Below are 15,309 nucleotides of genomic sequence, written 5' to 3'. Positions count from 1 at the left end.
GATCGGTCGGTATCGGTCGGTCGGACACGCGACGCGTTCGACACCGACGTTGATGTATACTTGGTACGTGACTGTTTGTACATAGATCGGTCGGTCGGACCCGCGAGCGTTCGAAACCGACGTTGATGTATACTTGGTACGTGACTGTTTGTACATAGATTGGTCGGTCGGACACGCGATGCGTTTGAAACCGCCGCGTCGACGCGACGGGTCGCGCGTCGCCGGGCGAGAGACGGACGCGCGCGCGTTCAGAGACGACGCGCCGACGCGACGCGAATCGTTTCGCGACGCGTCGACGTCTCCGGCGTCGCGACGCGATGGACGCGGGCGACGACTACTCCGAATTCGCGACGCGACGGGGCGCGAAGGCGAACGGGCGCGCGGCGACGGCGGGCGACGGACGCGGGACGCGGTTTCGGCTGTGGCGAGACGACGGCGACGACGACGGACGCGCGCGGCGGTGGGCGGGGGATCTGGACAGCGCGGGCGCGCGATCGGGCGGGATCTGGGAAGTAGGGGGGAAGGCGACGCGGGACGCGCGACGGGACGGCGAAGGCGTCGCGCGCGCGTTGGATTTCGACGACGACGACGGCGGGGGGTGGGAGGGCGCGGCGGCGTCGACGACGACGTCGTGTGCGTCATCGACGTCGCGGTTGCGGTCGGCGCGCGGAGACGACGACGTGGCGGTGTTCGACGAGGAGGCGGCGCGCGACGAGGCGGCGGAGGCGGAGGCGGAGGACGACGAAGCGAGAGGCGCGCTGCGAGGGGCTCTGGACGCGGTGGACTTGGCGTCGAGAAACGCGATTTCGCGACGATTCGACGTTGAAAGCGTGAAAGAATTAGCGCGAGAGTGCGCGCGGGCGCGACGGGCGGCGGGCGTGCGGGATTTGCGTTTCGTCGACGACGCCGACGACGAGCTCGCTCGGGAGTCGAGGCTCGAGGAGGCTCGCGCCAAGTGTCGGGCGAAAGTTGCCGAAGCCGAAGCGGATTTTCTTCGTAGAGAAGCCGAGGAGGTGAAAGAAAAGTATATCTCGCGGTACGGCGACGCGGGTCGCGCGTGGGTGGCTTCTCTGAGCGCGCGCGTGGACGAATGGCACGCCGACTGCGCGCAAAAGTTGACGACGGTCGCGACGTCGCCTCGATACGCCGACGTCGATTCGTCCGGCGCGGCGACGTTGGCGGCGACGAAGTGGTTGCATCTGCTCGACGCGTCACCGACGAAGCGTCGGCGATCTCTCGCGGCGCGCGAAGACTAGAGTTGTAACGTAATTTAATTTTTTTGTATGTTTCGTCGAATTACCGATGACGACTTCGTCGACGCCCTAGGCGACGCGCGACGAGTCTTCTAGCTCTAGAGCTTTTTTTGTTCTTTTTCTGTTTCTCATTGGTCATGGGAGAGTATGTTGTAACAGAGGGTGGTATCATGACGCGGGCACCGGCGAAGGTTTCGGGACGCCCTCCTTGTCTTGTTGCGGTAAGCACGAGCGAGCGACAGACTCGAAGAGTCGCTCGATCTCCGGCGAGCACTTGGTGAAAGCGTGTCCCCAGAAGTTGTACCGCGGATTTTTGATGAGCTCGATGAACGTGATCAACAAACCCCACGGATGTGGCCGATTGACGATCAAGCGTTCGAGGAGAACGCGCGTGATTTGCTCTTGAATGATCGCGAACTTGGCTTCGGAAAACAAAAAGAGAATCACGCACGAGAAGTAGTGCGTGTGGCAGTTCGGATACCGAAGCTGATTCGCGATAGCGTTCACGAACAGGTATCGGCCCTCCATATCGAGCGATTCGATAAGTTGCGAGAACAACTCCATCGGAGCGCTTTGCGCGATGCCGCTCGAGGCGTCCTTACTGCGGTTTGCTTGAATCGCTTGGACGCCGACGTAGAGCACAAAGGCGTTGATCAACGGGACGTTGTACTTTGTTCCCGCCGCGAGCGCGGCTGAAGGAGACAACATCAAGCGATGAATCAGTTGCTGGCTCAGGTTCTCAGACTTTCGTGTCGTTAAGAACGCATCCACTTCTTCGCGCATGGGCGAGGAGCGGAAGGCGTGGTCGGCGTCGGCGTTGATTCTCGGCGCTTGCTGCGTCTCCGGAAGTAAGTCCACCTTCAAGTTTGGAGTGAACGGATCGGGTAGTCGCATATTGCGCGGATATGCCGACAACACCAAGTTGCGCAACTGGATGCAGTTGGGCGGGATGATGTCGCAGAAGTTGACATGATGGTTGCACAAAAACTCCGGGAAGTCGTGCAGCAAGACGAGAAACATGCGAAGCATGCCCTTGTACAGCAACTTGATCGGTTCAGAGAGATCTGCCGTCCGCAAGTGCGGTTCCATGAAGCGTAGGATGGCCGTCAGCAATCGTTGCAACAAAGGCCAACCCTTTTGTTCGTGGTCGATCAAGAGACGAGGCATGAAGCAGCGATGGGAGACGAGTTCAAGCCAGGCAAATGCAAAGCCCGGCACGCGAAGCGGTTGCAACGCCAAAAAAGCGGAGGCAAACGCCGCGAGAACTTGAGGATGCGAGGAGTCCAAGGCGTTATCTGGGGCGTGCATCTCGTTGAGCAAACCAGCGAGCGCGCGGAAGTAAGGTCGCGCGTTAAACGCAACGTTACGTTCATCCGTGTCGCGCATCGCCGTGCGGACGACGGCGACCAAGGCGCGGCCGAAAAATGCCAACCTCGACGCCAGCGGTTCTTCTTGACGACGAACCAATCGCGTGACGAGGCGAACGTACGCGTCGATCGCAGCGAAAGAAAGCTGCGAGCTCGCTTGAGGCGTCGCGCTCGGCACTTCGCTGCCGAGACAGTGAGTGACGGCGAGTTCAACCAAGATGCGCAAGAAGCGTTCTTGGGTGTCCTCTGCGAGCAGACGCGACTCCACGAGTCGCTGCATGAACGCCACGTTCGCCGCGTCGGTGACGGGCAAATCTTGCACTCGAGCCCATTCGTCGAAGTGCGCCGCAACCTTTTCGCGCAAGCCCGCGGGATCGGGTTGACCGTGCGGATGCGCACCAGACGGAGGACCCTTGGCCGAATCCTTGCCGGCGTCTTGCGCGCCGTCGGCGACGCCCTCAGACGGAACATCCGGCGGCAGCGGTGGCGGCGCACCTGGAGGTGGCGGCGGCGGCATGCCTGGATACGCCACAGGCGGTGGCGGTGGCTGTGGTTGTCCGAAAGGTGGCTGTCTCGCGAAAGCCGGCGGCGCGCCCGAGGGCGGCGGCGGTCCCGACGGTGCGCGAGGAAGCTGCGCAAAGTCGTCGTAGATGCGAAGAGCGGCGGTGGGGAGCTGTCCAGGTCGCGGTCTGAGCGACTCCGGAAGCGCCGCCGGGTATCGACCTTGCATGATGGCCGCATCAAAGAACGGCTGATTGATACCAGACTCACGATGCTTTTGACGCACAATCACAGCCGCGGCGAGAGATTCATCGATGTCTCGAATCGCCTTCTCGGACGCCGCCTTTTCAATGAGCGCGCAACCCAATTCGAGATTGTCAACCGTCGCAGATTGCACCGCGGCTTCGAGGGCGGATGCCTCCGAGCCGGCGCCGGCACCTGACTGCTGCAAAAGCGCACGAAGCTGATTCGCAACACTCGCCTTGAGAGGCTCTCGGCAAGTCACCAAGGCGAGCGAGCCGGCGAGCGAAGACACCATGAGATGCGCCGCCTTGCGCACGCGGTTGATGTCAGCCTCGGTGGCGAAATCCTTGCGGACTAACTCTTGCGATGTTTTGCAAGCGATGGTCACGGAACGTTCGACAACGGGCGCGACGATCTCCCGAATACCTTGCGTCAAAGCCACAGGGAGGAGACGCAAGAGCGCGGCTCGAGTAGATTCTGGCAAGTTTGGCGCCGCCGCGACGCGCACGTGAGCTTGCATGTTTGGCAACGCGCCCTCGAGGCTTTGCGTTTGCAAACGAGTCTTCTCTTCCTCATCCATACTACGACCGACAACGCCGTGCTGCTGAAGCGACCCTTCTGATGCGGCCGATTGCAACGGTACCGGCGCTGCAAAATTCTTGTCCGCGACAAAGTCGGGGTTGTTTTGGCGCTCGCGCATTCGAGACGCGAGCAACATCGAAGGCTCGATGTCCTTAATGTTGACGTCCAAATGCTTGAACAGCCGTTCCATCTCAAACTTCAGGTTCAGCTTCAAGTCGCGTTCGTTATAGATTTCGCACAACAACGACAAAATGGCCACCGTCCAAGGATTCGGCGGTTTAAAGATCATGTTGTCTTTAGCCGGTTCGAGCACCTTGGCGACGAAGGGCACGACGCCGATCATGCGACCGGATTCGTAGCTTTCCAAAATCAGCTCCTTGAGGTCCAAGTCACGCTGAAGCACGGGCTTACGCTTCGAGATGGTGAGTTGACCGAGCCACGAGCCGAGATTCTTCAACAAGCTGCGCTCGCCGCTGTTCGTCTTGACCTTACCGCTTGACAACAAAACCTTGATGTTTCGGTACGTGGCCTGCAAAATCGCGGCGTACAAATTCTTGTCGCCAACCTTCTCGAGAAGCTCGAGGTAAAGCGCGTGGTAGTTTGGTTCAATCGACGCACGCTTCACCACGAGATAACCGGCAAACCATTCGTACAGATCTGCGCTCACCTTGGACTTGACTTCAGCCGCCTTTTCTTCCATGTTCTCCGCCGACAGATTGTTCACCAAAAAGTGAACCTTGTCCGCTGTCGCCGCGTCTGGCTGCTTTGCTTCGGCGCTGGCGGCGACCAAGGTGTCGATGTTCAAAGACGTAGCGAAGCCGCTGGGCGCACCGGATGCCGCCGCGGCGATTTGTCCACCGCTCGACACGCGAGCGATCTGACCAATCTCTGGCGTACTCATACCGCGTGTCGTCAGACGACTGGCCGCCGGCGCGGGCGCCGACTCTCCCGCTGGAGGAGGTCCCGGTGGTTGAGGCGGTAAGTTCATCCCGGAAGACAGTGATCGAGGTAAAGGTGGGTGGTTTCCTTCACCTCCACTGTCGCCACCACCGATACGCATTCCCGCGACTCCAGCGGCAAGTTGTGCGTCGGCATTCGCCGCGGTGTTCATGCTCGGTTCGCTTCGACCGAGCGCCACGGTTTGATCGTTACCTTTAGAGAATAGGTGCAACAAATCAGGGTGTGCCTGCGCGAGATTCGGAATCTGCGCCAAGTGCTGGCAGTATTGTGGCCACTCAGTGAGTCGACGCTTGAATTGCTCGAGAGCATCCGACCCGAAGGCAAACATCTTTGATCCTTGCGGCTTGCGAAGCGCGTCCAAGACGCAACGCAAAGCAACGCCGAGAGTGATGTTACTCACGAGATTGTGGAAGATGAGCTGACCGAAGAGCACAGCTGTGATTCTCAACTCCTTTTCTGGATACTTCGGGAAGAACTTGTATTCATCAAACAAGTTGTGCACCATGCACGAGAACACATCGCGTTCGCGTTGCACTTGGCTCACTCTGAAAGCGCGCAGCACCTCGACCAACTCCCCGATGGACTGCTGCATAGAATACACGCGCTGGAAGTAGCGGTTGGCCTCTTCTTCCACGTCCGGCGTGAAACCTTGCGCGGTGCCGGCTTGCACGGACAAATCGTCCGAAGCCGCGCTCGAATCTCGACCTTTGTTTGGCGAGTTTTGAATCTGCGCGACGAGTTGGCGAAGCTCCGCCTGCAAATCGGGCGGCATCGTCTGCTGCGCGCCTTGTAAAACCTTCAAGAAAGTCTGCAAAACCTCTGGCTTGAGCGGCGTGGCACCCTTATCTCCACCCTCTTGCGTCGCCTTCGCGCGCAAGAACCGCATGCACGCGCTCACAAACGCGCCACCGTTGGCTTTGATCTTCTCTTGCAGCCACTGCTCCAAGTTTACGCCCGCGCGGACGGAGGCGATAGAAACCATCTCAATCGCCAAGGGAAACGGCGATCGATCGATGATAACTTGCAAGGCGTTCAACTCTTGACAAACGTCAAAGATACGATCGGCCGCGGCCGGTGATGACGTGTGCGCGTCAACCATGGCGCGAATCACCGCCACCGAGTGACGCCCCCACACGTTGCTCAAAACCAACCCCGACTTAGGGTGTGACGTCGCCACGTACGGAGGCAATAACGCACCGAAAGCATCGCGCGCGAGCGCGTTGTGTTCGTCGCAAACTTGCGCGAGAGTGATGCACACCGTCTCCGGAGACCGCCCGGCGCCCGGCTCGAGCGCCCCCCTCGCCGCGTCTCGGTGTCCGGTTTCGCTCAACGAGCAAAGCGTCGACATCAAATCCAAACACCCCCAAGGCCCCGCTAACGTCCCTTCAACGTCGACATGCTTCAAACTCCCCCAATCGCACGACTCCTGCGGCGAACCTAAGAGTTGTCGCAGCGCCTCAATCTGACCCGCCTGATTCTTTCCCCACGGCGCCGCGCACAAAGCCTTCGCCGGGAAGCTCTTCCCAGTCGCTCGTGAGTACATGTCGCAGATCAACTGAAACGAACTCGCGTCCGGACATCCAAACTCGGGTTGATCGAGCTTTTCCATCGCGTTCTCCCAATTTAAATCCTTATACGTCGCGTTGACGGCGTCCACCACGACGTCCCCGTTCCACGTCGTCAATCGCAACGCCTCCGCGCTCGGCGCCGCGATCCCGGCGCTTTTCGCCAACGACACCAACGCAGCCTCCCCCCTCGACGTTTCTAACTTCCCAGAGCTCGTCCTCGCGATCATCCCGACCACTTTCGCCAACCCCGCGTCGTCCAACTTTGGCAATTTCCCTAGAATTTCAATCAATGAATCTTTCGCGTGCGCGCACGCGTACCCGAGCTCCTCCATCGCCTCCGCCGTGGACGCCACCGACGCTAACCTCTGCGCGTCCACGTCTCCCTTGGACGACCCATCGCCCATCGCGCGCGCCCCGACGCCGCGTCCCGTCACGTTCGCGGATCACGCCGTCGTCGTCGTCGTCGTCGTCGTCGCGCGCGTCGCGCCCGCGCGTCGTCGCGCGCCCTGACGTCGCGCGTCGCGCGTCGTCGCGCGTCGCCGTCGCTCGCGCGTCGCGCGTCGCGCGTTCGTCGCGTCGGCGCGCCGCGCACTCGAGTCGATCGCGCGCGATCGCGCGGCGCCGCGCGCGCCGAAACGCCCTCCACCGGCGAACGCCCTCCACCGGCGAACGCCCGCGACCGACGCCGCGAACGACGTTTCGGTTTCGCGCGCGCGCGCGCCGCGCGACGGGACGCGCGAAAGATACATGGCGCTCGCGAACGCCGCACTACGGAATCTCGTTTTCCCGCCGAAACGCGCGCGCGCGAAAAAGTACACCCGGTCGATCGGTCGCGCGCGCGCGTGGGCCTCTCGAGTCGTGACTCGTCGCGAGTCCCCGCACGCGGAAAACCTCCGGCGCGTGCTCGGCGCGCGCGTGCCGGTCGGACGATGACGGATGTCGAAGCGCGCGCGCGTCGCACACCTCGACGCGCGACGACGACGGCGCGTTCGCGACGCGCTCGCGACGCGCGCCGCGACGAGGGTTTTCTCGCGCGCGACGACGCTCGCCGCGCGCGCGATGGTGGCGACGCGCGCGCGACGGCCCGCGCGATCGCGCGCGACGACGAAAACGCCTTTACGGCGTCGCGGCGACGTCGTCGTCGACGATCGGGGCGCGACGGCGACGCGCGCGCGCGCGAGCGCGGGGTCGGGCGGGGCGCGGGCGATGGGGAAGAATATCGCGCGCGCGCGCGTCGCGCGCGCGGCGCGATCGGGCGCGCGAGGGCGCGGCGCGCGCGTCGGCGCGGGCGTTGACCGCGCGCGCGTCGCGACCGCGCGCGTCGCGCGCGTCGGCGCGGGCGAGGACGCGACGACGGCGCGCGCGAGGGCGCGCGCGAGGGCGCGCGCGGAGGGCGCACATTTAACGTCGTTCGCGCGCGATCGCGCGATCGCGCGGCGCGCGCGGGCGACGACGGGCGCGCGCGCGATGGGTGGGCACGCGCGCGCGCGCGCGGCACCTGGCGACTTTTTGGGCGCGAAACCGAGCACCCGAGATTTCGCGCTGGAGGATTTGTTTCGGGTTGATTTCGCGAGCGGCGACGAGGGCGAGGGCGAGGGCGAGAAGCGCGCGACGATCGACGGCGGGCGCGAGGGCGACGCGGTGAGAGCGGCGGCAACGCGCGAGGCGCGCGAGGGGCGGGCGGCGGCGGATGATTGGGACGCGCTCGCGCGCGCGTGGGACGAAGTCGAGGCGCGCGCGCCGGCGCGCGATTACGCTTGGGAGGTGCTCAACTCTTTGCCGAGCGTGGGGGGGGATATCATGACGTGTAAGGAGGATGAGATGGATTGTTTCGCGTACGGCGGCGCGCATTCGGTGCCGTACATCGCGCCGGAGTGGCTCGAGCGTCCGAACGGGGACGTCGAGGATGGCGTGAGCGATAACGAAGACGAGGACGAGGACGAGGGCGACGCGCATCGGTTTACTAAAGCCATGCGCGAGAGTAGCTCTTTTTTGCTCGATGATGAAGATGAGTTCATGCGCACCGTTGATGCGCCGGTGGATTTTATCACCGAACCCGAGGCTTTCGCGGCGAGGCGCGAGGCGCGGGCGCTCGCGCGAGACGCGCGCGAGCCAGCCATCGACTTTGCGGTGAAGAGCGCGCTGCTGTGTGGCGACGAGGAAGAGGATGATTTTAGCGGGCAAGATTGCAGCGCGATGGCGGATGAATCGGCGTACGAGTTCCAGGAACATTTCGCCACCGCCGCGGATGGGCGCGTCTTTCGCGTCTCCAGCGCTCTCGTGACGCCGTCGTCGAGCGAACGCGCCAACGTCGAGGATAGCGCGAACCATCGAGGGTTGACGGATAGCGAAGATTCCGACGCCGATCTCGTCGCTCACAGCGCGAAGAAGTCGCCCAAGCTCATCGCGGGCTCGACGACGAAGCGTAAGCGCCGTCCGGATGGGCGTGGTCGCCGCGCCAAGGCGTACAAGAAGATTAAAAAGGACAAGGGCGTGTGCGCCACCGACGTCTACGTCATGGCCAACGGCAAGAAGATGCGTCGAGGTTGCTTGCACTGTGGGACCGTTAAAACGCCGCAGTGGCGCATGGGACCCGAGGGTAAGAAGACGTTGTGCAACGCGTGCGGCGTGCGTTACATGAAGGGTATCCTATGATACGCGTTACGCGAGGGCACCTTTGCAAGTCTCGCCTCGGAATAGAGAAGGAAAAATTTTCAAGAAATAAGTCTGGCATATGGTTGTTGTTTTAATACATCTAAAAAATTAGCATCTAGAGCCCTCTTTCGGTCATGTACCGTTCGATCGTGTCCACGATGACTTGCGTCTGCGACTCAATCTCCACGTTGACGGTGTCGCCGATGGACTTCGCGCCGAACACCGTGACGCGCAGCGTCTCCGGGATGAGCCAAACGTTGAATCGCCCCGTCGCCTTGTCCACGTCCCCCACGGTCAGACTGCACCCATCGATGGCGATGAATCCCTTGGGCAACACGTACTTTATCAGCGCCCGATCGCTCGTCTCGAACACCACCTTTCGATTGTGTTCGCTATCGACCACCTCCACGATTTCCGCCGTGCAGTGCACGTGTCCGCTCACCGTGTGACCCCCGATCTCGTCTCCCACGCGCGCGCTCCGCTCGTAATTCACCTCCGACCCCACGATCAACTTCCCCAAATTCGTCGCCCTGAGCGTCTCGACGATCAAATCAAAGCTCGCCGCGTCCCCGTCGACCGCCGTCACCGTCAGGCACGTCCCGTTCACCGCCACCGACGCCCCGAGCGAGATCCCCTCGAGCGCGTTCCCCGGGAACCGCAGCGTCAACCGCGCGAACTCATCGTTCAAATTTTCAAACGACTCCACGCGCGCCTTCCCCTGGACCAATCCCGTGAACAGCGCGCGCGTCGTCGTCGTCCTCGCGCGTCCCGTCCCCGTCCCCGTCCGCCTTCGCCGCGCGTCCGCGCGCGCGATCCCGCGCGTCGCGCCGGTCGCGAACGTCGAACGCGACGCCGACATCGCGCGCTCGCGATCGCTCGACGCGTCGCGCGCGCGCGGGCGTGTGCGCGCGCGCGCGCGTCGTCGCGTCGTCGCGGTCGCCGACATTACATATATAAACACAAAATACATGTATCAACATAAACCCTAAATAACGAGGCGCGAAATCTGCGTCTTATCGCCCGCGCGCGCAAGCCCTGCGCGCGACGCGACGACCGCACACAGTCGCGTTTGAAACGCACGACCGCACCCTAACGCACCCACAAAAGGTTCGTCGATTTCGATCGCGCGCGGACGCGCGCGCGCGCGACCGCGACCGCGTCGCGCGACGCGCGAAGACGCGAGAAGATGCGCGCGAATCCGCGCATCGCATCGCGATGCGGCGGCGCGTCGCGAATGCGCGCGATCGCGCGCGCGCGATCGGACGTTCGCGCGCGCTCGCGCGGCGAACGATCGGGAGTGGATTTCGCGATCGTCGCGCGGCGTCGACGGCGGCGAGGCGCGATCGGTGACGGCGTCGACGGGGCGAATGCGATGGCGGCGATGGCGCCGCCGCGGGATGGATTCCATCGGAGTCAATCTTAGCGATCGAGGTCTCGGACGCGGGGCGTCGAACGACGGCTGGGGGGGGGGGATGAAGACGCGGTGAATGAAGACTGACGGTGTCCGTGACGTACTCGATCGACAGCACACGAAAGAAACGCATAAATCATGTCTGGAGAAGGCGGATTCGACGACGCGAACTACGATCGCGGCATGGAGGAACTCCTCAAGGATGACCAGGATGAGAACGGAGAGGGTGGCATCACGGAGTGGACCGAGGTGCACGAAACGTTCGATACGATGAACTTGCAAGAGAACTTGTTGCGCGGGATCTACGCGTATGGTTTCGAAAAGCCGTCTGCTATTCAGCAACGGGGCATCGTGCCGTTTTCGAAGGGCTTCGACGTCATTCAGCAAGCGCAATCCGGTACGGGTAAGACGGCGACTTTCTGCGCTGGTATCTTGCAAAGCTTGGATTACTCCGTTCACGAGTGCCAAGCGCTCGTTTTGGCGCCGACCCGCGAGTTGGCGCAGCAGATTGAAAAGGTTATGCGCGCCTTGGGCGACTACCTTCAAGTCAAGTGCCACGCGTGCGTCGGTGGTACCTCCGTCCGCGAAGACACCCGCATCCTTCAAGCCGGTGTGCACGTCATCGTCGGTACCCCGGGTCGGGTGTACGATATGCTTCGTCGACGCGCGTTGAAGAGCGATTCTATCAAGATTTTCGCTCTCGATGAAGCCGATGAAATGCTTTCCCGCGGTTTCAAGGATCAAATTTACGACATTTTCACCTTGCTCCCGCCGAAGGTGCAAGTTGGTGTTTTCTCCGCGACGCTCCCGCCGGAAGCGCTCGAGATCACGCGCAAGTTCATGACCAAGCCGGTGCGCATTTTGGTCAAGCGTGATGAGCTCACCCTTGAAGGTATCAAGCAGTTCTACGTCAACGTCGACAAGGAACAATGGAAGTTGGACACGTTGTGCGACTTGTACGAGACGCTCGCGATTACGCAGTCCGTCATCTTCGCCAACACCCGCCGCAAGGTCGACTGGCTCACGGATAACATGCGAGCCCGCGATTTCACCGTCTCCGCCACGCACGGTGACATGGACCAAAACACTCGTGACGTCATTATGCGCGAGTTCCGCTCTGGTTCTTCCCGCGTGTTGATCACCACCGATTTACTCGCCCGTGGTATCGACGTCCAGCAAGTTTCCTTGGTCATCAACTATGACTTGCCCACGCAACCCGAAAACTACCTTCACCGTATCGGTCGTTCCGGTCGTTTCGGTCGTAAGGGTGTTTCCATCAACTTTGTTACCGCCGAAGACGAACGTCTCCTCCAAGACATCCAACGTTTCTACCAAACGGTCATCGAGGAACTTCCCTCCAACGTCGCCGATCTCATCTAAGGTGCAAGCCTCCATAGTAGAGATGAAGCTTCGCGACAGAGCGGCCAGTTCCGCTGTCCTACTGCACGTGCATTAAATCCAAACTCGTGCGCTCTCGCTTTTCAGAGCCATCCATTAGCCCGGTTCGCGCACAAAGTGAAATATCGAGTGTTATGAGACATACTGAAAAATTAAAAAGCTACGCTACCTACATGAAGTCATCCTCGGCATCCTCGTAAGATTCGTACTTCTTCGCCATTTCCTTGTTAGATTTCATCTTTTCGTCGACCATGATGTGCTTGTAGTCTCGCGCTTCGATGTCGGCTTTTCTCGCGCGCTCCTCCTCCAATCGCTTCGCCTCCTCGATCCTATACGCCTCCTTCTTCGCCTGTCGCACGCTCTCCTCGAAAGCCTCCCGCTCCGCGTGCAAGTCCGGATACGCCTCCACCTTCGTCTTATTCAATCGGTTCACGATTTCGTTATCGCGCGTCTTCACCTTGACCCGCCGCACGAGCGCGTTCGACTCATCCTTGAACGACACCTGTCCGACGTCCATGTCCCCTCGCTTCAGCAGATTCCCCCACGGCGTGTAAATCACGTGCAAATCGTTCTGTTTGTTCCCCGCGATCGAATTCGCCTTGACGAGCTGCGCGCAGTCGCGCAACTCTTCGGCAGTGATGTCATCCATCGTCTGTCCCGGTCGCATCCTCAGGTACACGTGCGCGCTCGAGAGCTTATCGACGTGAAACCACACGTCGTGCTCGAGGCCATATTTTATCAAGTCCTCGTTCTCCACCTTGTCCCTGCCGACGTAGATGACGTGCCCCGTCGTCGCCGCGTCCGCGGGGGTGTAGTACAGCACCATGCGGGGACGGATGGGCGCGACGCGATGCGTCAGATTGTGGCGTCATGGCGTCCGCGCGGTGCGCCAACGCGCGCGAACTCGCGTGCGGTCGCGCGTCGTCGAACCGCGTCGCATCGCGCGGTCGACGCGCGGTGTGCGCGCCGCGACGCGCGGTTGAATCCTCCGGATTATCCGAAATCGTGACGCTCGACTCGGGCATCAAAGCCGGTTTCATCGTCTTTGGCGCGCGCGTCGCCGCGCTGGGGCTGGGGAAGGCGAAACAGGGATCGGACGTCGATCGAGCGCTCGAGGATTGCGCCGCGCGCGGGATCGACGTGAGCGATTTGTACTACGCGGAGGATCAAGGCGAGCAAAGGTGGTATCTCGTGGGCAACTGGAAGGTGCCGCGCGCGGGCGACGCGAAGTACGGCGATGGACGGATGAGTCAAGAGTTGAAGAGTCGCGTGCGTTATCACGACGCAAAAGCCGTCGCGGATGAGGCTGGGGTGAGTTACGTGGACATCGACGAACACACGGCGTTGTATCCGACGACGCCGAAGCGGGCGTTAGAGCTTCGCAGACGATTGACGGCCGCGGGATTCGAGACGAAATGGGATTGATGGCGTCGTTCTGGTGCATTTAGCGTAGCAACTTAGCGCGCGCGCGATGGGACCGCTCGTGAGCGTGTGGTTTCGTGTTAAACAAGTATTAATTTTATGGAAAGAATTGTTTTTGCTACTAGTGCCGCGCTATGGATCAATTTTCGTCGCCAGTCGAATTCGTAAGGGTGCGCCCGTGCTCGGCGTGACCGTGAAACCCACAGACGGTGTCGACGCGTCAACGTCCGCGCTCGGCGCGAACTCGAACGCCTCGATGAGATGCGCGAGCGCGACGCGCATCGTGACTTGAGCTAAGTGTTGCCCGACGCACGAACGAGGACCGTACGCGAACGGCATGTACCCGACGCCCTTATGCTTGAGCCCGCTCGCGGGCTTACCTGATGCCGGCCCCAGACTCGAATCTTCTTCGCTATCTTCCGTGAAACTACCCGTCGAACCCGTTCGCGCGTGCGAAGTTGCAGTCCATCGCTTTGGGTCGAACTCCTCCGGTCGATCCCACACCGCGTCGTCGCGGTGCACCGAACTCAGCCACACGCCCACCGCACAACCTTTCGGGATCGTCATCTCGGCGCTACTAACGTCTGCCGAAAGCATACGCACGACGAGCGGCGCTACTGGGTGCAGACGAAGCGTCTCCCGAATCACGGATTCGAGCATCGGAGCGAACGCGGACGTGGCCCACGCCGCTTTTTTACCGTCTGACGACGCGCGTTTTTTCCGACGCTTCGACGGTAGACCCAACGCTTCGACGATCACATCGTCAAATAAACTCACGCGCAATTCGTTCTGAATTTTCTCGTTGTCTACGAGCCGCAGAAGACCCCAAGATAACGTCGCGCTCTGCGTGTCGTGACCGGCGAACAAAAGCGTCGTCGTCTCGTCGAGGAGTCCCTTGGGGAACTCGTCGTCGCCGACGCGAACCGCTCGTTCGCGCAGATGCATCTCACCTCCTCGTAACATCCCGAGCGGAGAGTCTTTCTTCGCCGTTCGCAGCGCCAAGCTCGACAACATGCGGGTCGTCCTAATATTTTTCGCCTCGAGCCGACCCACCGGTGTCAACCCGTATAAAAAATCACTAAATATCCAAATGCTCCGCGCGCGCGCGGGAATCAAATGCCTCAACGTCGTCGCGGCGGCTAAATACTCGGACTCCACGTCCGCCTGCGCGCGTCCCACCTCGGCGCACGCCTCGGCGAGAGAATTCCCCGTGAGATACCCGAACGTCACTCGCAACGCCAAGCGCTGAAGCGTCGGCAACGCGAGCGTCTCCATCTCCCTCGTCCCGCCCCGCTCGAGCTCTAGCTTCATCCCACGAACGATTCTCGCGCTTTCTTCCACCGCGCGATCTCTCAACGCCTGCAATCCAACCGCGTGAAACGCCCGCAACACCTCGCCGCGCTTCCCTTCCCAATCCTCGCCCTCGGCGGTGAATATCCCCGTCCCCGAAAACGCCTCGAACGCGTGATACAGCGGCGATTTCACCGTCGTTCCTCGAAGCACGTCCCTCGCCAATTTCGCTTCTCCCACGTGCACGAACGGGCACGCGCCGACGACGGCGCCGAACGCGCGTCGTCCCGAGCCGCCGCCGTCGCGCGCCGTCCTCGAGAACCTGTCCTCCACCCGCCGAAGCAGCGACCGCGCGCTTCGCTGGTACAACCGCCACAAGAACTTTGGTCGCCAGCGCACGGCGGCGACGTTCGCGCGCGCGAGGACGCGCCGCGCGCGCGCGACGACGACGAGGGCGACGACGAGGGCGAACGCGAGGGCGAACGCGACGACGGCGCGCGCGTCGACGTCCGAGACGGCGCGCGCGACGGCGACGCGCGCGGTGACATCGAGCGGGAGCGGCATGTCGCGACGACGCGGCGCCTCGCGCGCGCGACCGCGTCTGCGGACGCGCGCGGCGGCGACGAGACGCGAGGCGGGACGCCCGCGAAGGCGACGGC

General features: G+C 61.9%; 8 protein-coding genes across 8 annotated transcripts; 4 read left to right on the top strand and 4 right to left on the bottom strand.

The window, feature by feature from the left end:
• Positions 1–317: 317 nt before the first annotated feature.
• Positions 318–1,256, top strand: OSTLU_32752 (predicted protein; the record flags this gene model as incomplete). Its single annotated transcript, XM_001418937.1, has 1 exon — positions 318–1,256. The coding sequence occupies one exon, from the start codon at positions 318–320 to the stop codon at positions 1,254–1,256; it is 939 nt and encodes a 312-aa protein (XP_001418974.1).
• A 46-nt stretch (positions 1,257–1,302) lies between these two features.
• On the bottom strand, positions 1,303–6,878 carry OSTLU_32751 (predicted protein; the record flags this gene model as incomplete). The annotated part of the gene is made up of 1 exon (XM_001418711.1): positions 1,303–6,878. One exon carries the CDS (start codon positions 6,876–6,878, stop codon positions 1,422–1,424), a length of 5,457 nt encoding a protein of 1,818 aa, XP_001418748.1. The 3' UTR covers positions 1,303–1,421.
• Positions 6,879–7,436: 558 nt separating this feature from the next.
• OSTLU_32750 (predicted protein) lies at positions 7,437–9,246 on the top strand. Its single transcript, XM_001418936.1, has one exon. The coding sequence runs from the start codon at positions 7,942–7,944 to the stop codon at positions 9,127–9,129; it is 1,188 nt and encodes a 395-aa protein (XP_001418973.1). The 5' UTR covers positions 7,437–7,941; the 3' UTR covers positions 9,130–9,246.
• A 58-nt stretch (positions 9,247–9,304) lies between these two features.
• Positions 9,305–9,868, bottom strand: OSTLU_8148 (predicted protein; the record flags this gene model as incomplete). Its single annotated transcript, XM_001418710.1, has 1 exon — positions 9,305–9,868. A coding segment is annotated over one exon (564 nt), but the record flags the coding sequence as incomplete, so codon positions are not given.
• Positions 9,869–10,193: 325 nt separating this feature from the next.
• On the top strand, positions 10,194–12,073 carry OSTLU_32748 (predicted protein). Its single transcript, XM_001418935.1, has one exon. The coding sequence runs from the start codon at positions 10,679–10,681 to the stop codon at positions 11,918–11,920; it is 1,242 nt and encodes a 413-aa protein (XP_001418972.1). The 5' UTR covers positions 10,194–10,678; the 3' UTR covers positions 11,921–12,073.
• A 34-nt stretch (positions 12,074–12,107) lies between these two features.
• OSTLU_12740 (predicted protein) lies at positions 12,108–12,764 on the bottom strand (the record flags this gene model as incomplete). Its single annotated transcript, XM_001418709.1, has 1 exon — positions 12,108–12,764. One exon carries the CDS (start codon positions 12,762–12,764, stop codon positions 12,108–12,110), a length of 657 nt encoding a protein of 218 aa, XP_001418746.1.
• Positions 12,765–12,808: 44 nt separating this feature from the next.
• OSTLU_93054 (predicted protein) lies at positions 12,809–13,363 on the top strand (the record flags this gene model as incomplete). Its single annotated transcript, XM_001418934.1, has 1 exon — positions 12,809–13,363. The coding sequence occupies one exon, from the start codon at positions 12,809–12,811 to the stop codon at positions 13,361–13,363; it is 555 nt and encodes a 184-aa protein (XP_001418971.1).
• Positions 13,364–13,492: 129 nt separating this feature from the next.
• On the bottom strand, positions 13,493–15,214 carry OSTLU_32745 (predicted protein; the record flags this gene model as incomplete). Its single annotated transcript, XM_001418708.1, has 1 exon — positions 13,493–15,214. One exon carries the CDS (start codon positions 15,212–15,214, stop codon positions 13,493–13,495), a length of 1,722 nt encoding a protein of 573 aa, XP_001418745.1.
• Between the last annotated feature and the right edge of the window lie 95 nt (positions 15,215–15,309).

The sequence above is a fragment of the Ostreococcus lucimarinus genome, chromosome 7 (assembly GCF_000092065.1).
Source record: "Ostreococcus lucimarinus CCE9901 chromosome 7, complete sequence".
NCBI lineage: Eukaryota > Viridiplantae > Chlorophyta > Mamiellophyceae > Mamiellales > Bathycoccaceae > Ostreococcus > Ostreococcus sp. 'lucimarinus'.
Note: the sequence above shows the minus strand (reverse complement) of the source record. Positions and strands in the feature narration are given on the sequence as shown.

Excerpts from the sequence above, each read along its gene's own strand:
- OSTLU_32750 (XM_001418936.1), top strand. The coding sequence starts at position 7,942 with ATGGGTGGGCACGCGCGCGCGCGCGCGGCACCTGGCGACTTTTTGGGC.
- OSTLU_32748 (XM_001418935.1), top strand. The coding sequence starts at position 10,679 with ATGTCTGGAGAAGGCGGATTCGACGACGCGAACTACGATCGCGGCATG.